General features: G+C 41.0%; 1 protein-coding gene across 1 annotated transcript in view; it reads left to right on the top strand.

Moving 5' to 3' along the window:
- Positions 1-23,401, top strand: part of DNAH11 (dynein axonemal heavy chain 11) — a 226,382-nt gene that overhangs the window by 177,778 nt on the left and 25,203 nt on the right. Inside the window, exons 64-69 of the mRNA XM_054991090.1 lie at positions 13,408-13,612; positions 15,499-15,663; positions 18,205-18,345; positions 19,161-19,331; positions 20,714-20,836; positions 22,170-22,363. Coding sequence (XP_054847065.1) covers positions 13,408-13,612; positions 15,499-15,663; positions 18,205-18,345; positions 19,161-19,331; positions 20,714-20,836; positions 22,170-22,363 — 999 coding nt within the window. The remainder of the gene's footprint in view (positions 1-13,407; positions 13,613-15,498; positions 15,664-18,204; positions 18,346-19,160; positions 19,332-20,713; positions 20,837-22,169; positions 22,364-23,401) is intronic.

Here is a 23,401-nt window from a genome sequence, read left to right as displayed (position 1 = left end):
ATATAACTATATATATCTATATACATAATATATATACACTTATATTTCCTTTTGTTTGTTAGTTTGTTTATTTGTTTTAAGGAGTTTTCCTTTATCAATTTCCTTATAAAATATAATTAACTTAGTAGATATATTAGCTTTGTAAAATTTCCTTATAGAATTGTTACCTCCTGTATTATACTACCCTGTACCACCCTTCCCTCCCTCCCCTTAATTGTTTAAATTTGCATCTGTTATAAGCTTAAATCCTTAAGATCTCCTCTTCCCTCCCCTCCCTTTATCCCTAGAATATCAAATATCCTTATAAACACACTTATCTAATTAACACTTTAACAATCTAACGATCAATTTACCTATTGCCAATTATACAAGGCAAATTTTCCCCCCTCCCTTCCCCTCCCCTTTCCTACCCCTTAAAGTATTAACCAGAGTTATAATTAACCTTAAGCAACTTGAACACTTTTAACAAACTACTACCAAAACCAATAGCTTTGTAGAACTTACAAACTGGGTCGTTGTGTTCACGCCACAGTTTTGGAAACTAAATTCCCAAGTGTAAAGTTCTAAATATGAGGAGCAGTGCTGAGACTCCTACCCCCCCCCAACCTCCCTTGTACAGTGCATAGCTTAAGAGACATAACCATCGTTGCTTAATAAGTTAGAACCGTTTATCTTCATTCTTCTATCAGGCGTTCCGTATCGGGATTTTACTCCCTTTTTGGGGAGAAAGCGAGTCTGTTGATTTTCTTTTTTGATTTAGCTTGCTTGTCTCCATGGGTTCTTCCACGCCGATTCTGTTCAAAAGCTCAGTTCCTGTGTTTAGATCCGTCGCGATGTGATGTTTACCATTCAGGATCACTAAGATTTTAATGTGATTTAACCATTTGTATCTTATATTTGCTTTTCTCAGGGCGTCTGTAATGGGTTTTAGTTCTCTCCGTATTTGTAGAACTTCCCTTGGCAAATCTGCATATATTTGCACTGGAGTGCCATTAAACAGTATCGATCCAGATATTCTAGCAGTCTCTATTATTTTCCTTTTTATATCTTGATCAGATATTTCTATGATGATGTCCCTTGGCAACGAGTTATTTCTGCGCTGCCTGGGTGTTCCAAGCCTATATGCTTTAGTAATGATGGGGATCATTCTTTCTTTTAGTTCCAGATGCTTAACAAGCCAATTTGTGAGTGTGGGAATTAAGTCTTCCTTTGGCAATAATGGATCATTTATTCCCCTCAGCTTCAAATGATGTTGCCTTGCTTGGATTTCCAAGTTTATAATTCTTTCTTGCTGATTACTGATGGTATCATGAATCTTTCCCATCTCTGTTTGTGTGATAGAGCTCATCTCCAAAGCTTTATCAGCTTTCAAATTCGTTGCTTGTAGATTCAATTTAATATCTGCCAATTGTGCCGTTAAAGGGGCAAGCATTTTAGACATGTGGTCCACTATGTCCGATTTTAGTTTATCTAGTTGTGGGTCTAAAACCACTTCAGTTATGCAAGTCGTTTCACTCACGATTGAGGGAGTTCCGTCCGCCATCTTTGTCCACTCCCTTGCTTCTTTCCCGCCTTGGAATCCTTTCTCTGGGGCTGAGAAAAGCGGCTGCAGGTTTTTAACAGCTCCCAGTTCGTTTTTCTTCTTTTTAGATGTTCGATTTTTCATAATATAACTATAAAGTTTCGGTTATGACGCTGGGTTTGGAGGAATGGGGGTGGGGGGGATCGGAGCTTCTTCAGCACGCGTCCATCCCTGCGCCCGCGACGCCACGCCCCCCACATACAGTATTTCTGATTACCTTATTCAAGGTGATAAGAGCACATTAATTTTTATAAAGCTCTCAGCAGCTAGCCTCTTCCTCAGCTGCCTGGCTCCATATAGTAACTCCACCCTACTGGGCTAAACCAATTTAGCTCATGGGGGTTACATGTTCATATACACACTCTTTACAACTGTTAGAATAACATTGTCCATGGGTACACGTGTATTATTTATTTACCGCCATTGCAATGCATGGTTCTTTATAGAATACAAGAAAATAAGTCTCTGCCCCAAAGAGCATGCTGTCCAAAATGTAAGACAAGAAAGGAAGTAGAGTGTGCTAAAAATAGGTGACAAATGTGTGTTCATTCCAGTTGTACATACAAAGGCTTAGTATCAGTATGGAATGAAGACTAGGAGGTTGTGCCAAAGCAGGTGAGATGACATCACATAGGTTTCCTGGGTGAAAATTCCAGGGCAGTAGGGAGAACAGGTGGAGTTTATCTGAGGAAGCAGGATTCTTTTTGACTGTCGAGGGAGGTGGAGCTGGAGGAATAAATGTCATATGCAAGTATGTCTCACAATATGAGAGTAGAGAGATAAGGAAAGGTGAGGCCATGAAAGCATTAAGGTAAGGACAGGATCTCGGAGTGGGCATTCCTTGAACAGAATGGCAAGGGAGTTGGATGATTTTGGTTGCAGAGTTCTTAAGTGAAAGACATTAGTAGAACGTTAACCAGGGTTTTTGCTGAAGGGATGAAGAGCCATTTTTTGTAATGTTGTAAATGGACTTGATGACAGACTAATGTGGGAAATAAAGGAGAGTCATTAGCCAGGGCTCTGTGTCTTTTCTATAGGATGCAGGAGCTGCTGTAGCACAGTGATTAAAGTGGTTGAACCACGAATCAGCACTTTACTGATTTGAATCCCACTACTGCCATGAGCTCAGTAGGTGGTCTTGGGTAATCCACTCCTCTCAGCTCCAGTTCTATTGTGGGGATAATAATCACAACAACTTGTTCACCGCTCTAGGTGAGGAGGTAGTCTGTCTAGAAGAGCAGTATATATAGCAATAAGAATAAGTTATTGATGTTTTTGTTGTTATTACATTGTCAATTGATACAGAATGCATAGGAGAAGAAGACTTAAGAGAAAAGATGATCAGTTCAGTCCTGGACATACTGAATTGAGACTCCTATGAAAAATACATGTGGATATCTCAGGCAGTCAGAAATGTTAAACTGGAACGGAGAAAGATCAGGGGCAAAAAGGTAGAGTTGGGTTATCATCAGCATAGAGGTGTTATTTGAGATTTGATGTATTAGCTAGGGACAGAATGTAGAGAGAAAATAAAAGAGAACCCAGGGGAGATCCCCAGGGTCCCTAATAGACAGAAGGAAAAGAGAACAGCAGCAACCTTGTGCACCAAGGGAGTCAAGGAAGAAAGATGGTATAGTATCAAAAACAGAAAACAGGACTAAGAAGATAAGTCAAGATCTTTCAGTTTGGCAATGAGGTTATCAGTTCTTTTGGCAATGACAGTTTCAGTAGAGTACAAAGGCAGGAGTCCAAAGGATTGAGAGGAGTTCAAGCACAGAAGACTGAGACAGAAGAAGTAGGCAGGTGTTGGAGGCAAAGGATAGAAGGGAGATTGGCTGACAATTGGAAAGGAGGGGGAGTGAAAGGATGTCTTTTTGAGAATACAGGGTTAGGATTGTGCATAACAGAACTTACATACAGAACTCACTGGTTTGACCTGACAAACAGATTCTGGGATGCTGAACCAAATCTGGGAAACTTAATTAAAACTAGTCTCTCCTACTAAAAGGTTGGTGCATTTCATTTTAGTCCATACCTTCCAGCTGGGCTGCATCTTGGTTTGTTTTGCATCACTACCCAGGGGGTAGTGTGTTCAATCAAACTTGATAAAAGCCCTAAAATACTTCAATCATTTGCTGCAATTCTAAAGAGACTCCCCTGGGAGTAAGAATTATTAGATAATATGGGATTTACATCTGAGTAAACCTGTTTAGGATTGTTTCCGTAGTCCTTCGGGGCTCCCTCTTTTTTCTGAGTCAGTTGGCAAATGTGTAACTCTTTCCTTTCAAAAACAATTCTGCCTGCCTCCACAGCAAAAGAAAAGCTTAGATCTGTATGGGGGGGGGGGAATTCAGCCAATTATTCTGTCTGCCTGCTTGCCTGTACTTGGCGATGAAGATTGGCAGTGAGAATGCCCCATTTTACAGTGGAATGCTGAGCATCAAAAAGAGGGATTTGGATTAGCCCCTCTGTAATGATCATTACACCCTCATTGTGGGAGCAAAGCACAAGGAAACATGAAACCAACAAGCTTCAGCAAAATGCAAAAGTTATTGGCACTATAGAAAAAAGTGAACGTGAAGCAGGCTTGCTTTTAATGTTGCTCGACTGCATTGGGTGAAGAACCGTCCAGCCTGAGAATGCCCCACTACTCCACCCACAAACACTCACCTTCTATGGGCTGGCTCATTGTTTGTGTGATTGTGTGTGATTGTGCTTGAGGAAAAACTAAGTGAATCAATGGTTTAGACTAGGAGGAGGACTAATGATCGATGCTGTTTTTATTTAAGCATGAAAACAGCTGCCCCAGAGCCTTATCCCACCTCAAACGCCACCCCCAGACAAAAACAGTTTGCATTTGTACGTGTGTGGTCAACGTACATGCAGTGGACCAAAATGAAAAAACCAAACAGATCAGTTCTGAACTGGCACTGGCCCAGCCAAAACAAACTAGCAATGGAATGGAATGTTTCCTGAACCCCAAGAACCAAAACTGAAACAGAATCATTCTTTCTGCACACCTCTTTATGGGACATTGTGCAGGCCTTGACAAATTTTCTTTTACTCTAGGAGCCAGCCTCAAAATTTAGGAGCTGGACCAATTTTTCAGTCTTCAGTGTTATGTATATTAATTAGCATGTGCCCCCCACATACACATTGCCACCCACCATAAACCTCCCTTCACAGGTTTAGGGCTTCACAGGCAGTTAAGGACAGCCACAAGACACCACCTGTCTAACCTAAGGCAGAGAGCCCTGACCCAAATCCACACAGGGCCCCCTCTCTTCTCTTCCCAGAGGCTCCACCAGATGGACAGATAGCTCTCTATATATACTTCTCCTCACCTGGCTACTCCCAGGGCTATTGGGGAAAAGAGAACTCAGAGTTTACTTCCCGTATGGCTGCTGCCATTTACTAAATTTGACCCATTTGTTGTGACCACAGTGTTTGAGTTTTGTGTGTGTGTGTGTTTTATTTCCCCTTAGCCAACAACATCAAGCCAGGCAGGGTTAAACCAGAAACAAAAATAACTTTTATTTACAACTAGGTTTACCAGTCTCCTGATTCCCCCCTCAAATCGGGCCCATTTGGGGCCAAAATCAGCCCGCTGCAAAGCATGGGAGCACTCCAGGGCCCTGCACGATGATGTCGTGCTGCCCTGGCAGCACTCCTGCACTCTGCAGTGGGCCAATTTCAGCCCCAAACGAGCCTGATTCAGCCCACTGCGGAGCATGGGAGTGCTGCCGGGAGGACCCTGGAGAGCTCCTGTTCACAGTGGGCCATCATGCAGCCCAAGAGCATCACGTGCAAGCTCCACGCTAAGGGTGAGTGCCCGGTCTCCCACTTCCCATCAGGAGGGTAAGGGGAACTAGCAACCCTATTTATATCCTAGAACACTAGAGAGAATGATTTTTAAACACAGATATATTGTGGTTAAACAGGGAATGGTTACTGTGTATCAGAACAGGTGTCAATAGCCAGCTATATCTCTGCTGCTGCTTCTCAGCAGCTTCCAACCCCACATCCCCAGTAACTGCTTAACTGATCTTCCAATTGACTTCCAACTGTCACTAGCCCATCATTCTACCAGTTTTCATTGGCTGTTCCCTGGGAGAGGCAGAGTTGGAATCAATCCTGTCCATTAAACCACATTTTCTCATTATTGCTAATCATAACCACAGTTTCTCATAATTTTATTAAAGCTATGACAAAATATTGTATATAAATAAATATAGGATGTCATCACTACAACAAAATGTTAACCCGTAACGCTAGCCTAACTTCTCCCTATTTCTGATATTATTGATTTAAAAGCTCCATTTAATTTAATATTGGAGTCTATAGAAAGCACCTGATTAAAAAAATGAATTCATCAACCATCATTGCACAGTATAAAGATAACATATAAACAAACAATGACTAGAACTTAATGCAAATGAATTTTTATGCCGTACAAAAAATCATATTCTGATGTGAAATGATAAAGATTTGCATTTCTCATCAAGATATGCTACAATAAAATCATTGCTAAAATACTAAACACCATAATGAAATTTCTAGGCACCATGGTGACTTGGCATTTGGGACCTGTCAAGGCCTGACATAGTGGCATATTTGAATGTACTGTGGAAGGAGTCAGAAAAAAGCAGTTATACTGAGGAGGGGTAATGGTGGGGAAAATGGCAACCTGAAGCCAGAAGAGATAAGTTCAGTGGTGCTTGAAAAATGATTAGATAAGGACAACAGTTTAGTCAACTAGTCAAGTGAACATGGGCAGACTGCAAAGTGAAAATGGTCCTGGAGTAAACCAAGCTGATCAACCTTTGTAGCATTTACAACAGGCTTTAGCTCACCCATTGCTGCCTCTGGAAAATGGAGAGATGACATTGATTATAATTGCTACTGAAGCGTCTGAGCTTGAGTTAGTTGGGGCTTGACTCGGGTTCCTGTTGGCTTTCTGCAACCTAGTCTTCTCAGCGTGTATACAAGATGATGCTAGAGGTATGGCACCCTGGCTGTCTAAGAAGCAGCAAAAAAATGGCAGCTCTGAAGGAGCTCTCAACTAAGCTGGTGACTCCAGGACTGAAGACCATTGCTGGTAAAGGCTGATAGTATGTGCTGTGATGTTACTGTGGCATCAAGGTTGACAGTTGTTAATGAATTTGCCTGGCTAATCCTAGAATCCAGTGCCTTTCCTCCTTCGATAATACTCACGCATTATTCAGCTGAGAGAAAGCAGCCTTATTTAAGGAAAGAACTACCATCAGAAATTCCAACATAGTATCAGCACCGATAGTTGCATATTATGGTGGAACAAAATAAAAACTGAGGAACCCAAAGATCTGTTTTTTTAAAGTTTTCTGAGCATATTCCAAAGTTACTTCATCCATTATTTAACCATCATCGGTTGCTCAGAAGATGAACTGACTTCAGCTCTATGGCTATAGATAAGAAGAAAATAGGCATACCAGCTTAATAGTGCTTTCAGTATTTTATACCTTTTAATTTATTTATTTTAGTTATTGTGTCACTGTTTGTCCCTCCCCCTCTTTTCTAATAAAGGGGGACTGGAAGGATGCTCATGATAGATATGATGCAGACCAATAGTTGAAGTTCATTAATAATTGGAATGTTGTAGAGTATAAAGTAATGAATACTAATTACTCCTTTCATGTCTGACAGCACCCTGTGGACCAATACATCAGCTCAGACTTTAATTTGGTCTTAGTAATGGTTTTATCAATAGTACATTAATTCCGTGTTTGAAAAGATATACAGTTGAACCTGACCCACACTGTAGCTACTGCTGTCATAAAATGACCACATACTGACAACAACTGGGTAATTACAAATAATTAGATCTACTGAGCTTCAGACAATTCTAATTTTTAATAAAATATATTTTATGATATCAATCGACAGAAAGCATTGCTGGGAAGATTTATCAGCTTGTATTCCTTCCAAAGCAAATTTACTAGCTTTACATATTAGTAAACCTGATGATCTGTGAAGCAACTTCATAAAATTACATCCCAGCTCTAGTTTGTTGATATTATTCCTCGGCTGAAATCTTGCTATATTAAGGAAGCTACTGAAAGAATAGGTTAAAATATTATCAAGTACATAGGTTGCCATTTAATAATAAATGTATGTTAGAGTAGTAGCAAGCCTAGGCTCTGATCCAGAGATAGTTGTGCACAACAAGAAGTTAAACATGAGGTCAGTCTTAATGCATGAGTAGTAACTGCCTATAAAAGCCTTGGATAGCACTCAGGCACATGCATTCCCATCTTTATGACAAAATGCTCGCGTGGTTCCCAATCCAGTTTCAGGAAACATACACCAAACCCGTATGGAGAATTTCCAGCCAGAGACTCCTCACATACATTACGCAGATGCATGTGTTGATCCTGAACAAGCAAAGAGGTCAGCGTACAAAAGCCTGCTTCCATCAAGAAATCATCCTTGCTGGACCAAAGTGCTTACAGTATATTGCCACCTGTTCTCACTTATTCAAATATAAAATGTCTTCTTTCTCACTGATACAAAGTTTAAATACTGTAAGTGCCATATATCATTTCTCAAAGAAAAAAGTTGACGAAGAAAAGCTAAAGCCTTCTGAGAAGTTATGTTTCACATGATATGTTGCATTCTTCTCATGACAGTTGTTGTAATCTTTGCTGTCTTGGACACTGTTAAAATGTTAATATGATATATAATGTCAAAGTTAAAAATTGAGAGAAACAGCATAATTTAGGTTGTTGTTCTCTTCCAAATGAAATCAACAGCACAGCCCTTTCAGTGGGTAAGAATTCAAATTTATGTGTTGTTATGTTTTGTAAGGAGTTATAGTTAATAGAATATCAAGAAACATAAGTATTTTTAGATGTCTTATATTCTATCTAGGGATGCAGAATAACATCTTAGAAGATCATGTTAAATAGTTGGTTATCTCCATCTAGCTCTGTTTCTTCCCCTCTCCATTCTGCTTGAACCATTTTAAACCTGGTAGAATAATCTGTTTGCTTTGAGCAAAACTCACCCGACAAGAGTTCTGGAGTTAAAGGAGGCCACAACTTTATTGATTTTACAGCTCCCAGAGCATTGGCACTACATTGGGCACAGATCCCAGCATCAGTGGACCTGCCTGACAGCTGATGACCCCCACACCCCCTCAGAGTCTTGCTGAAGGGAGGAACCATGGGATGACAGAGGGATACTACATGAGTGGATGCCTCTGTGTGGATCCCCTGCCATCTGGGAGTGAGGTGGACCCAACAACCCCCGAGCTGGGCATACACCTGCCAAACCTCACTCTCCAAATCCCTTAAGGGGATTCCATAATAGGGAAACTGAGCTCCACAGCCCTGTCCCCCCCCCAACAGATCGGTGCCCCATGCCCAAACCGCCTCCACATGAAAGAGAAAGCAATTACACAAGATCCCCACATGCACTCATGACAATCCGCAACCACCTCCCAACTGCCACAGCTGCACACTGCACAACAAGCCCCAACACCAGAGCTAAAGGGAGGGCTGGGTGGGAAGCCAATTGGAAGCAGAATGCCAGGGGTGGGGCCAGCCTCCCTTAAGGCTCCTGACAGTGTACCTGAGAGGGAACTCTGCTTTCCAGGTCTGCCAGCCTTTCCTTGCCCCTGACTGCCCAGGCCATCCAGCGCTGATTGGCTGACCTGGAATTTTGAACTGTGGCCACACGCCCCGCCCCCCAGCAATGGTCACTGGGAGCTGTGTAGCCATGGACAACATGGCAGCCACCATGCGTCTTGCTCTCTGTTCCCCCTCCCCTACCACCCGCAATCAACTCCCCCAGGTAAGTCTAGGTGCCGTTGTCTCCTGCAGATAGATAGACAGACAGATAATATAAAACAAACCACTGCAAGCCAGTCATCAAAATCAGCCTGCATAACACAATATTAATTCTGCTTCATGGTATATAATACTTTTTTTCAAATCAGAAATCGTGTTTACCTGATGATACTAATCTTTGTTTCAAACAACTTCCATTTACATGTGATGAGACTGTTCTATATATCTTCACACATCAGTAGGACACTTAACACAGTTGCCACGCAGAATGGCTTTTTTTGCCTTGAACTTCATGCCAGCTATGCAACTTTCTATAGGATTTTTTTTCCTCCTCTGTACTAGTTTGACCAAGTTGTACAGTTTGCCTGCTGTGATTGCTAAGTAACAACTCCTCTTTGCCATTCTGTGCACCTTTGCATTAGCTGCTGGAGTTCATGTTGTATGTGGAAGCTTTTAATTTCAAACAGCAGGCCTCAAAATAAGGCTTTTTGAGGCTCTTTGAAAAGTACTTTCCTCCTCAAAGCAGGAAAATATTGTTCATATTTGCTTTCTTGCCCAGAAATCTGTCTGCCACCTTTCTTTACCTTTACTGTACTTTTGTGAAATGCAGTACTGAGATGTTCCTTTTTCTGTCCTTTTTATTTTTAACTGTTAGAAGCATTGGAGGAAAGTGGTTGTTTTGATAAATGTATCAGCATTCTAAAAATAGTGATGACAGTTCTTTAAATTCAACTGCTAGTCTTTCAAATACCTTTCCATCCCACTTTTCTGTTGTGATTCAAGTCAAGTCAGTTATGCAGTAGGGACATAACCTATTTTCTGAAAGGGAGTTCGAAGCATAAGGAGATGTAAGGAAGGATAGGTGGAGTTGTTTTAAGAGAATAGGGATCGCCAGACAGCTGAGGAGGTGCAAAGATCATGGATAGTGAATTATCAAGATGCAAAGACAGATACGAGCGAGGCAGGATCAAGGAGGAAATTGAAGGTAAGGAGAAACAGTTTGTGTTAGATGATGGATTGAATACAAAGCCAGTGGAAGCATGGGCATCATGTACTCCAGATTTGGCAACCTGTGGCACATGTACCAAATGTGGCATGCAAGATGATTCAGTGTGGAACTCCTTGAGGGGCTGAAGGGACTCATAATGCCCATAAGATGTTCAACACTGAAAGGAAGGAAAAACCTTTTGTTTGGCTATGAACAGCTGGAATGGCTGGCTGCACCCAGCAGCTGTGTAGCACTGACGCTCCAAGTTTCAGTGCTGAACAGCTAAAGGGGCTGGGAGTCTCTAGCTAGAAGTTCTGCAGCAGCGGCAGCCCAGTTGGTTGTGGCCAGAAGGGACGCAATACAGCGGTAGTAGAGCAGTCATCTTCATCTCAGTTCCCCAGGGCATATAGAGAGGATGGGAGAAGGAGGTAATAACAACAACATTCGATTTATATACTGCCCTTCAGGACAACTTAATGCCCACTCAGAGCGGTTTACAAAGTATGCTATTATTATCCCCACAACAAAACACCCTGTGAGGTGGGTGGGGCTGAGAGAGCTCCAGAGAACTGTGACTAGCCCAAGGTCACCCAGCTAGCTTCAAGCGGAGGAGTGGGGAATCAAACCCGGCTCTCCAGATTAGAGTCCCGCGCTCTTAACCACTACACTAAACTGGCTCTCAAGTAGACAAGTAGTGTCCATATACAGTAGAAAGGCAGCATTTTGACTTAATTTTACATTATAATAATTTTCTCAAGCATTTTAAAAACACTTCCAAAATGTTGCCTACCACAATGTAGACTGGACACTTTAACAAGCCGATGCTTTGGGAAGGAGAGCTCTAGGAAGAGGTGAGAGGAGTGAGGTGTGACAAAAGAAATCCAATGAAAAGAAGATTGCAGTCGTGCTGTTAAAACTGAAAATAACCCAGACACAAAATAGAGATTTAGCTAAGAGTACAGAAAAGAACAGCTGGGATTTCATATTATTGTATGGATTAAAGTAGCCATTCCTTGTGATGCAATGTTTTCGAATGTTGTAATTGTTTATTATCCACTTTCTATTTGTTATGCCACCATACTTCGAAAGAGGTAAAGGTGATGCTTCCCCATTAGATGGGCGCTGAAAAGCAGCAAGGTACATTGGTCAGGTTGTCCTGCCAAGGAACATGTTTCTAGAGTTTGCGTAAATGGCTTAAGCAGAGACATTGGAAATCTCTATCTCCCCCTGCCCCACTCCAGTCGTATTTCCTGTAGCTGAAAGTGGAGTACTTTATGACCGTTTCTCTTATGGTTTCTTCTCATGGTTTTTTAACCATGTCACCTGTGCAGAGTTATAAAAAGCCCATATTTTCTGCACCCTGGTCTTTAATGCTGACCTCTACATAAATGTCTTTCACTGAATCTGACAAATTGATTCTGTTGTCCTTCTCCCCAACCCCTTTGCGTATCATCATAGCTGAATCATAAGAGACCAATAGCACAAATATTTATTTTTCCCAGAACTGTGATTAAAAGAAAAAGACCCTAGTTGCAGTGATAAAACTCACTGGATCATTGTGCAGTGCTTGTCTTTCATAGCTGATAACCACAGAAATTGATGGTGTAATTTATTACTTTAGTTCACTGAGCACCAATAAAATAATTTCATTGCGAAGTCTGCAGAATGGCTTTTACAATTACTCATTTTAATATTGCAGCAGGATTGTTCCCCAGGTAAATTTTTTGGTAAAGACAAAGAATGAGTTACAAAATGACCCTTTTTGCCCTGATGCCATTTTGCGAATCCAGTATTCTATTTTCCTTTGCAATATGAAGCTGCAGTCTACTCACTGCAAAAGTTCGCCATATATCTTGTACAATGCATCTAAACCTTGCTGCTTTGCTGGCAATTTGGAACATGGATAATTTTTGAAATTGTTTTGTTGGAATTAGCTGGTAATTGAAGAGAAACTATTCCAATTTATAGATTAGCAGTATCATTTGGGGTTTGTTTCAGTGATTTCTGCTATCAGGTTTTTTTAAAAAAAATCAGCTTTTTTATTTTTTCAGCATACAGGAGTAAAATCAGCTGTTTCAAAATACATTAATAATGTTAGTAAGATTATATGGATCTTTTGATGTTCATCATGTTCTGAAGGTGGTGCAGGTTGTTGATAACGCTGTTAAATTATGGAGGTTTGGTATATCTGATGAGTTTTCAGGAAGTCAAAAAGCTAAATTATGTCCCTATTGTCATGGTCAATATCATGTAATTCCCAAATGATTTCTGCTATCAGTAATGATGGGAGTGTACAAACAGAGCAACAGTTAGTACTTTTTTCTTCTGCAGGATAAGTCTGGCTTTGTCCCACCTTTTCATAGATTACTTGTTTCTAATTTTAATGCTAATACTCAGTTTTGCCCTTTCTCTTTAAGCTGTCCACCTTTTAATTTTTTTTAAGTGTTGCTTGTATGCAGTTAAGTTTATTTTAGACAAACAATACCCAACCAGTTTTGTTTGTTTTTTTAAGTTGAAAAATTGCTCTGGAGATAGAAGTGATTGATTTCTTGATGACATTACAGGCATCAACCAATTAGTGTTACACAGTTTGCTTCTGCTACAAATCACAGAACTGGTTTGCACAATCCTGGAGAGATGACCAAAATGGTGATTGTGCATTTCCATAAACATCCCAATGATGTTATTAGTTAAATCTGAATGCATTCTTTATTGGCATACTGCAGGCTGGACATCCAAAGATTTAACTTCACAAGATTCCATACTGGAATTCAAGTCACGTAGATGTGTCAATCTATGATATTTCCAAACCCAGTCTTTTTTGCTAAGAAATGGTTCTTGTTGAGAAAGGCATTGCACAATTGGTAGAGCAGGACATAGGGCCACAGAGTTTCTGATTTAGATAAATACAGAGTAGGCCAGAAAGTGAAGGTATGTTTGAGGGGATGGGATATGCTTTTTAAAAAAGTAATGTTGTGCGTTTTAATATTATTCATTTGAATTGAGCTCAGGTATATCAAGATTGAAGACAAAGAATGTGAATTCAACAAGAATTTCCGTCTCATCCTTCACACTAAGCTGGCTAATCCCCACTACAAACCAGAACTGCAAGCTCAGACCACTCTCATTAATTTCACAGTTACAAAGGATGGGCTGGAGGACCAGCTGTTAGCGGAGGCTGTTAATATTGAGCGACCTGATTTGGAGAGAGTTAAGGTAAACCCATGTGTTAATAAGTTGTGCCTTTGCATCACAAATATGTTGGGGTTGGTTTCAAAGAGTGTCTTCCGCTGATGGAAGGCTCTTCCACCAATAGTGAGGATGATTTTCACTTATCCCACATCCCACTTTGTCCCCTATCACCCTGATGCAGCATTTTAGGGAGCTTGGAGATCTGCCTGAAGATAGTAGAGACAATAAAGTTCTGTTCCATCAGAATAGCTCTGCTGATGATACTTTGGATTTCATTTTATGTACACTTTAGCTAGTTGTACTAACAACGAATACAATTTTAAATTGTTGTGAGGCTCAATTTTTAATTTGAATGTTGTGATTTTTGAGGTAGAGGCAAAACAGCAAAACCTTTACCATGTACTCATTCACCCTTTTTTAGTTTGTGTCTGCAGCCATTGTTAGCTGTTGCTTTAGCATAGTTATTCTTTCTTTGACTGGGATTCTTCACTACTTGACTCCAAGCATTCAGAGAGATTATGTAGTGTGGTGACCTCATGATGCCATATAGTGAATCAGATCTGACTTCTTGATGACATTAGTGAGGTCAAAGGAAATCCAGAGGCCCCAGTTGGCTATTACAGCAAATAACCAACAATAGACCTATCCTCCATTAATCTGTCCAACCCTCTTTTGAATATGTCTATGCCAGAGGCCATCACCATATCTAAAAGCAGTAAGTTGCACGTCAACAATCCACTGTATGAAGTAGTATTTCCTTTTGTCTGTCTTCAGTCTATTGCCAGACAATTTCATAGGGTAGCCCCAAGTTCTGATATTATGGGAGAGGTTTTGTCTTCTGATATATTTAAAGACATTCTTGTTGTTGTCCTAATGCCTCTACTGATGTGCTGTTTAAGTTTCTTTTTTTATTGTCTTAGTGCTATCTTGCATTTCTTTGGCCATTTTCCCACTTTGGGCTAGACTTTCACTTTCCAAAGAAAGCTTGTTGCCTTTCATAGCTCCTTGATTTTACTTGTTAATCAGGCTGCCTCTTCTTCATATTGTTTCTACCCTTTCTAGTCACTGATTTACATTCTAGCTATGCTTCTGTTATTGTGGTTTTAAATAATCTACAAGCATCCTGAAGAAATTTAACCCTTCTGATTCTTTTTTTCCAATTTCCTTTTGAATAATACTTTCATCTTTGAGAAGGTAAGCTTGAATTTGATAGCTCCTGGTGGTTCAGTCATTTTTACCTCCTGTTCCACATCCCATGTACCACTGAGTGCCTAATCCAGGGTTATCTCCTCTTTAGTTGACTCAGTGAGTAACTATTCTGGGGTAAAATGGTTTATCATTTCAAGAAATCTCTTTTTTGTAATTTGACCACACTTTCACCCAGTCAATGTGATAATAATCCCCCATTATTATTTCAACATTGTTTCCTTTAGTAGCCTCTCTTATTTCTTCCTTTATCTGAAGAAAAGATCTCTGACTCTCAAAAGCTCATACCCTGAAAATCTTATTGATCTCTAAGGTACCACTGGTCTAAAATCCTGCTGCTCTGCTGCAGACCAACATGGCTAGGCTGCTCACCTAGAACTTTCCTTTCTCCTTAGATCACCCTTGGAGCTTTGATTGCTGGGAGAGACAGTGTACCCCCTATAGTAAAACTACTTTTAGACCTGGTATTTGCACCCATACTGATTCTGTGGAGGAGTTTGTTCCTCTTACATATTCTAATTTGTTATATTCTATCCCCTCTTTTAGGTACAGAGCAACACCTACCCAAACATGACAGTATCCCTCTGATTCTCCCCAATCTACCAGGTTTTCGGTTATAGAAATATTGTGTCTGGACAGTTCTTTGTTGTCTTCCTGTTGATAATCCATATTTTAAACTGGAACTTTTTCATTATGTTTTCCAGTCTCTCTTGACAAAGCAACAGAATGAATTCAAGATTCAGCTGAAGCACTTGGAGGATGACCTGCTGTTTCGCCTTTCAGCTGCTGAGGGCAGTTTCTTGGGAGACACCGAACTGGTGGAGAAACTTGAGTCAACAAAATCAACAGCTACAGAGATAGAGCTCAAGGCAGTTGCAGCTTCAGTGTTCACTTTTTGTTAATTTGCAAAATATTTTTTGTTCTCCATATAATGTACATGGGAGAATGTGTTATATGAATCACAAGTACAGGAAGGAAAGAGGAAAGTTATTTTCTCATGTCAGTCTAAATAGTTTAGCCAGAATGATTTCATACTGAACAAATATGCACGCTAACAATTTTGCTTACTTCTTTTAAGATTTTTTCTGATGTTTACTGGAGGTTTTAGGATTATATACCCCATAACCACTGGAAAACCTTTTATTTTCTTTCCATTTATTCAATTAAGTTAATCTCCCCCGTTGTCTTCAGGTGTGAATTACAATGAAAATCTTTTGAAATAAAATAATGGGTGGATCCAGTGGAAGAGTTCACAAAAGGAGCAGATTTTTCATGCCTTCCCCTTCCCCAAGCAGCCTTTCATTTAACCCTCTCTCTCTGAGGATCAGGAGAGACTTGTAAGCAGAATGTGCCTTAGAACTGGATAAGGGTGGGGTACTGTAGTGGTTCTGAGGAATAAGCAAAATTGCTTTCCTCTCCCTCCTCAATGGAACAGGGAGACAGCAGTGATTTTACTTGATGCCCCATTATCACTGCAGCCCCTTCCACATCCTATGCTACATTTTTTTTGTGAGGCTCCCTCAACCCTCAGAGAGGAATTTGAGGACAAACAGCAGGCTGCTTGTGAAGAGAAAGATGGCGCTTCAGTGTTCTGGAATTAGAAAGAGGATTTGCCTCCCTCGGAACTGAGAACTCTGGAGCTTCAGATTTTATTTTTCATGACATCTTGTTTATGTCAGGTTTCATTTTCTTTCTTTGTCAGGAAAGTAGTTGGAGTGTTTGTTTAGTTGTACCCATTCGATACAAATAGGATTATATTTTTGTTAGGGAAATACAGTATCATTAAACTATTTATTTAAACAATTTCCAGCCTACACTCAGGCTAGGGCTGCTTAGAATAAAGACATAAAAACAATCAGTAGTAAAGAATGAAGCCATCAATAATGACAAACTGATCCTGACAACCATAAACCTAGCAGGTATTTTACTACTACTACTACTAATAATAATAGTAATAGTAATAGTAAAAGGTAAAGGTAGTCCCCTATGCAAGCACCGGGTCATTACTGACCCATGGGGGACATCGCATCACGACATTTTCTTGGCAGACTTTTTACAGGGTGGTTTGCCATTGCCTTCCCCAGTCATCTACACTTTACCTCCAGGAACCTGGGTACTCATTTTACCAACCTCGGAAGGATGGAAGGCTGAGTCAACCTTGAGCCGGCTACTTGAACCCAGCTTCCGCCAGGTTCAAACTCAGGTTGTGAGCAGAGCTAGGCTGCAGTACTGCAGCTTATCACTCTGCACCATGGGGCTCCTTATAATAACAACAACAACAACAACAATAACAATAAGCAAATAAAATACAAAAGTGAAAAAGAAAGCAATTTTTTAAAAGAAAACCCTGAGAGTAAAGCAATGTTTTCACTGGGTGCCCAACAGTGATCAAACTAGCACCAGGCAAATCTCTGTGAAGAGGGAGTTCCACGGACGAAGTTCCACCAGAGAGAAGGCCTTCCTTCTAGTAGCTACCTCCCTCACCTCTCACAAGTAAATGATTCTCTAATGGAGGTATGCCAAGGAACAGCTAGGACTTACAGCTAGTGCCATCCTAAGCAGAGTTATACCCTTCTACTAACTGAAGCTTTTGAACTGTCTTCAATGACACCTCACATCTCTAAAACTGAGGCACATTTTTTTAAAAACTCTCATACAGGCACACACAAATCCTCACAACAATTTAGACTGGCTCCTATTTTTCTGATCTCTCACCTTGGCAATTCTAAACCTAGGACCAGATAATATAAAATCATTACAAAACAAACAACAAAATAATTAATAAAAATTACAATTTGTTCCCAGGTCAAAGCCTATAACAACAAAGCTTGGAGTTACTAGAGTACTAGAGAGAATACTAGAATGGAAATTTTTTCTTTCTTCACTAGTACCAGCAAGAAATTCAAGCTGTAGCTTTTGACTGCTGTTCTCACTATGACATCCTGAAGGAATCAATAAACTTAAAGAAGACCACTCACAAAAATCTTAGTTGCTTACTACGTTGTCTTGTAGCATCGGTAGCTGCTGTTCTACTGTTCTCAGCTAACTGACCTGTTGTGCCAGCAGTTTCATCTCTGCTGTTCTGTTCTTGGTACAAACTGGAAGCAATGTTTCTCCTTGTAAAAGTGCCCCATTTTACATCTTCATCAGAACGGTTTATTTCCCCTTAAATCACTGTTGTGTATTTCCCACTAATGCCAGGTTTTTAAAGGCTATATTCCATTGTACAGGTTTGAGAGGGGGGAGGGGTTAGGTCAAATTTGCCACAAATGGATGTTGATAAGTGTTGTCCTGGATAAAGTTCCTTTGGAAAGAATGCCAGTGGGCCACTTTGAGAATTGAACTGTCAGTTATTTCTGATATAATGACGATGGTTTCCTTGCTTTATTTTTGTATGCATTATCCTACAGGTAATAGAAGCCAAAGAAAATGAAGTTAATATTGATGAAGCCAGAGAACGCTACAGGCCAGCAGCTGCAAGAGCATCCCTTCTTTACTTTGTCATTCATGATCTGAGCAAAATCAACCCCATGTATCAGTTTTCATTGAAGGTTCTTCCTTTTCTTATTCTGCTACTAAATAAAAGAAGCATAGTGCCAAGGGATTCATGAGACAGGCTGGAGACGGTTGGTTGTTTATCCCCAGAAAATAGTATGTTGGAGCTATTGCTGCTAATATTAAGAGCATCATTTCTGTCCCCTTGCCACCATTGGCTCTAGTCAAACAGGTTTCACTGCTTTTTGGTCATATTTTTAAAACTTGCAAAATCTGTTTGATCAGAGAACTGGAGGGGGGAAGCAAATGAATATGTATACCATGGACAACAACATTGTTATCATACTACCTTCTTTAATGATTGGTCTTCAACTTTAAAGGAAAAAGTGCATTAGAAAGGAATTTAGGTAGGAACAACATTACATCAGCAGCTCTGAGGTCCTGTATGTCTGCTACTAAATAATGAGGTTGCATTATTAATAATTGACTTCTTCTGTTATTGGTTAGTACAGAATGAACAAAACACTATGGGAACAGAATGCAGCAGTTAGCAAAATATATCAACACTTTTTTTGCATTCCATGTTCTTGTGTAGTATAGTTTCATGTATGTTTAAAGAAGCAAGGCTGTACAATTTCTCACTTACTGTACAGTTGTAATCTCCATGTACCATCAAACTCCAACTGGAGCAGAGCAGTGTGCAGATTGTGGTGGCTACTGTAGGGCAACGGCCACCATCTTTCCCAATAGGTCAGTGTTATTTTGGATTGTTATGCCCTTGCTTTAGAAACCTAGAACCAGCTGCCTGTAATATTTTCTCACCAAAAGGAAATTCTGACAAGTGAGATAAACGGATTCTATGTCCTTTTAGGCTTTCAACACTGTTTTTCATAAAGCCATTGAGCAAGCAGAGGCATCAGAGGATATCCAGGGGCGTATCTCCAACCTGATAGAAGCTATTACATACTTCACCTTCCTTTATGTAGGCCAAGGACTTTTTGAAAAAGACAAGCTGATCTTTCTGATCCAGACAACCTTTCAGGTGAGAATGCCACTAATGTCTTATTATTATTTGTAGCATTTCAGACTTGGGAGTCATGTTAGTACACTGTGAGTACATTTGCAAGGGCCAAAGAGAAGACATGACAGTGCATGATAAATGGGGGGCAGACTGGATTGGCAAGTCCTGATCACTAATTCCTCCAGGCCCCAGTTCCAATTGAAGAGAATTTCCAAGAGAATTTCCTTCCTTATCATTCCAGGGACTATGAAAACTAATCATGGCCAAGGGTAGGTCAAGCAAATGAGTAGAGCTTTCAAATTACTTTATATGGCTAAGAGTGTGCTTGGGCAACATTTAGGGTAGGTCAGGAGGAGACTGGGAGGCCAAAACAGCCCTGGAAAGTGCCATGCCCCTCCTGCCACCACACATCCCTCATCTCATGAAGTACCAAAGAGCCAGCTGGAGAGAAAGGAGGCACAACTGCTCTCCTTGTTGGCCACATCCTAGTTGAGCCAACAGGACAAAGGCAGGCACTGCCATTCTTCTCCTATCCAGACACACTGTATATCAGTTGGCACAGGGCAAACTCAAGTGCTGCTGTGTCTGTCCTCTTTGTAGCTGGCCTGGGCATGGTGGGGCCTGCCAAGGAGGAATATGAGTGCCACTGGCCTAGGATAGGGCAAAGCCAGGCCCCACTGTGCCTGTGCTTCTCTTTACTAACTGGGCTCTGTAGGGCTGGTGAAGCTGAACACGGGCACTGCTGACATAGGATAGGGTAAAGCCAGTGCTGTTGTGCCTGTGCTCCTCTTTGCTGGCCCAAGTGAGGAGGAAAATAGGTACAGTGGCTCCCAGCTTTGCCCTTCACAGCCAGGCTAGACCTTGTCCATAATCCTAGACGTTGACAAGAACAAGTTGCCTATGGACAGCTGTCTAGAGGGAGAAGTTGTCATGTAGGGCTACGAAATGGGACTACTCCCTTTTGTTGTGCTAGTGTCTTTCCCTTTGGTCAGGGGTGGGCAATTGTTTTGGCTCGGGGGCCACTTTGTGGGAGCGGAGGTTAGCGGAGGGCCGCACCTTTTAAAATGATTGCATTCATTAGTTAACTTTGCATTTCAGAAAAGGTATAAATTGTATCATAAAATCAATAAATATAAATTAAATAAAATAGTGGTAGTTTTATTCAATTTATTTATTGTGCTAATTTCATATCATCTATAGCTCGGTTCAAGGTGGATTTTTCTGACTGTCTTGGCGAGCCACAAAAAACTCTGTAGCGGGCCACATGTGGCCCGCGGGCTGCAATTTGCCCACCCCTGCCTTTGGTGATAGATTGAAAATATTCAGCCATGAAATTTTATAAACACAGCTACTTAAGGAAATTGACTGGGTTGGTAACTGGATTCATTTTGTTCACTTTCTAGATTCTTTTGAGAAATAAAGAGATAGAACTCACTGAACTGAACTTCTTGCTGCGATTCACAGTTGAACACAATTATAAAAGTCCTGTGGACTTCTTAACTACTCGGTCATGGAGTGCCATTAGGGTAAGTCCAAACTAGAGATGGGCACAAATTGGAAAAAAATGAACCATGTAGTTCGTCAAATTTCACGAACCATGAACTTTCACGAACCTGCCCCCGGTTCGTTCAGTTCGTGAAAACGTCACAACCAGGTCATAAAATGGTCACTTCCGGGTCAGCAGAAGGTCACTTCCAGGCCAGCAGGTCTGCAAGAAGTCCATCCCCTGTTGCCTAGGAAACTGATTGGTTGGCACCAGGCTGTCTGCAGTGACAAACCAAAAAACGAACCAAATGAACCAGCCTAAAGTTCGTGGCCGTTCATCAGAAATGGGATCTGATGAACCGCTGGTTCACGAACCACAAACTGACCTGGTTCGTCATGAATTTTGGTTCGTATTTTGGTTCGTGCCCATCTCTAGTCCAAACCTTTTTCCAGATATTTTATCATAGTTCTGGATAATGAAAACAGTAGTAACAGATATATCTGAATAGATTTAATTTACGGGCAACTACCCCTTTAGCTTTGCTTTTTGCTGCACTCATTTTCCTAGTTTTCAAATGTGCCAAATATTCTGTTTTTAAAAATAAGGTAAAAGCCAACCAAATGAAAAGATCTACTCTAGAAAGAATTGGCAGAAGAAGTTTCCCTGTAACGTTATGTGCGCTCATGTGAATCATGGTTATGCAGTAAATTATGGTTAAGTGGTTGATACTGAATGTCTGTTTTCTCTACTGCAAGAAATTTGTGCTCTTGCATCAATTGTCAAAATTTTGGTGGAGGGATTTCAGTATAACCTTTTGTTAATTCTCCATGAGATCCATTTATGCTTGCATTTTATTCCCGTTAAAGCACGAATTCATCCCCACACTTGACTACTGTCAATAAATCAGTAAGAATTGGTGGTTCTGAGACTTAAACAATCCTAAACATTTTGCTACATTGCATAATGTGAGTGATTAGAAAAAATAATTGGTACTATCACAACCATTTATTTGTCTCCTAATACTAGTAGTATTTGTGTGATCTGCACATACATTAGAATGAGGTAGATGTATGGGTGGTATCACATCAGACTGCAGATTAGAGAACACATTGTAATATCCCCCTAGGTAACACTCTCTGCAAATTAAAAATTAGAACATCAGGGGAAAAGGTTGCTGCTTACCCCTTCACTTGCTTAACTCATTTCCACTTCCAGGGGACTAGTGACATAAGGGAACCTTGAAAAATGCCATTCTTCAGTGCAGTGGTACAGTCCATTGTACCACTTCAGCACTTGGCCATCTCATTACAACTTCATTCTGCGTCATCAGGCTTATGAGCCAGTAACCAGAGTGTGTTATTGAAATATTACAGGCCATTGCCCTAATGGATGAATTCCGAGGATTAGATAGAGATATAGAAGGTTCTGCTAAGAGATGGAAAAAATGGGTGGACTCTGAATGCCCAGAAAAGGAAAAACTTCCTCAGGAGTGGAAAAGCAAAAGTTCTTTTCAGAAGCTCATCATACTAAGAGCTCTACGCCCAGATCGGATGACCTACGCTCTCAGGTATACCATTTGACATTGTATGCAACTAGATAGCACATTTTTATCCCATCCTTCCTTCAGAGAGCTCAGGGCAGCATACATGGCTCCCCATTTGCCAATTTGTCCTCATAACAAACAACTCTATAGGTGAGGTTGAGAGAGGGAATGACTGGCCCATGGTCATCCAGTGAGCTTCACGGCAGAATGAAGATTTGAACCCAGGCCTCCATAATCCTAGTCTGACCATTCTAATCGTAATACCACAAGTTTTCTTAGTAGTCCTTTGCTTCTTTATTTCAAACAATCTGCATTCTCTGTCAAATGTCAATTGAAATGGTATGCCATAAAAACAAGTAGCGTGAAACATGTGTGTGATACCTAGGAGTAGATGTAGTAGCTGCCCTCAGTCCATTGATTCATCTAGCCCAGTTTTGTCCACTATAACTTGCAAGGGCTAGGCAGAGAAAGGTCTTTCCCAGCACCTGTTGCTTGAAGGTTTAAGTGGAGATGCCAGGGATTGCATTTAGGACCTGGCACGTGTAGAACAGGTGCCCTACCTGTGGCTTCTCCTTATGATGAGTCTCCCCAAGGTGAGTCAGTTGCTGTATAAGCTGGGCTAGGTTTATATGAGCTTATGGCTATACCAGGTCTGCTTCACAATGGGATTCATTCATATTTAGCTGATTGTCACATGGGCCCATCAGTTCCAGCAACGCTTTTTTGGGGTAGTTTGCAGTGGTGTGGGGCAAGCTGCATAAAAATGCACCATACAGAGGGGCCATTACATGAGAGCAGCTTTTGTACTTTGGTTTAAAGTGGTGATACAAGCACTCAACTTGTTTGTGTGAAATGCTGGCCCCCAGACTTAACTGGGGGACTCAGTTGCGGACTGTGCAGGAGGGAGCAGGGCACAAGGCGGCTGCCATGTTGAGTGGCGGGAGGCTCCCTGTGCCCTAGGCAGGGCAACTCGTGCTGCCCAGATTCAAATGCGGAGGCCAACCAATTGGAGCAGGCTGACCTGGGTGGTGAGGAGTGGGGGAGAGGGCTGTGGACCTGGGA

Source organism: Eublepharis macularius, chromosome 11, assembly GCF_028583425.1.
Source record: "Eublepharis macularius isolate TG4126 chromosome 11, MPM_Emac_v1.0, whole genome shotgun sequence".
Classification (NCBI taxonomy): Eukaryota; Metazoa; Chordata; class Lepidosauria; order Squamata; family Eublepharidae; genus Eublepharis; species Eublepharis macularius.
Note: the sequence above shows the minus strand (reverse complement) of the source record. Positions and strands in the feature narration are given on the sequence as shown.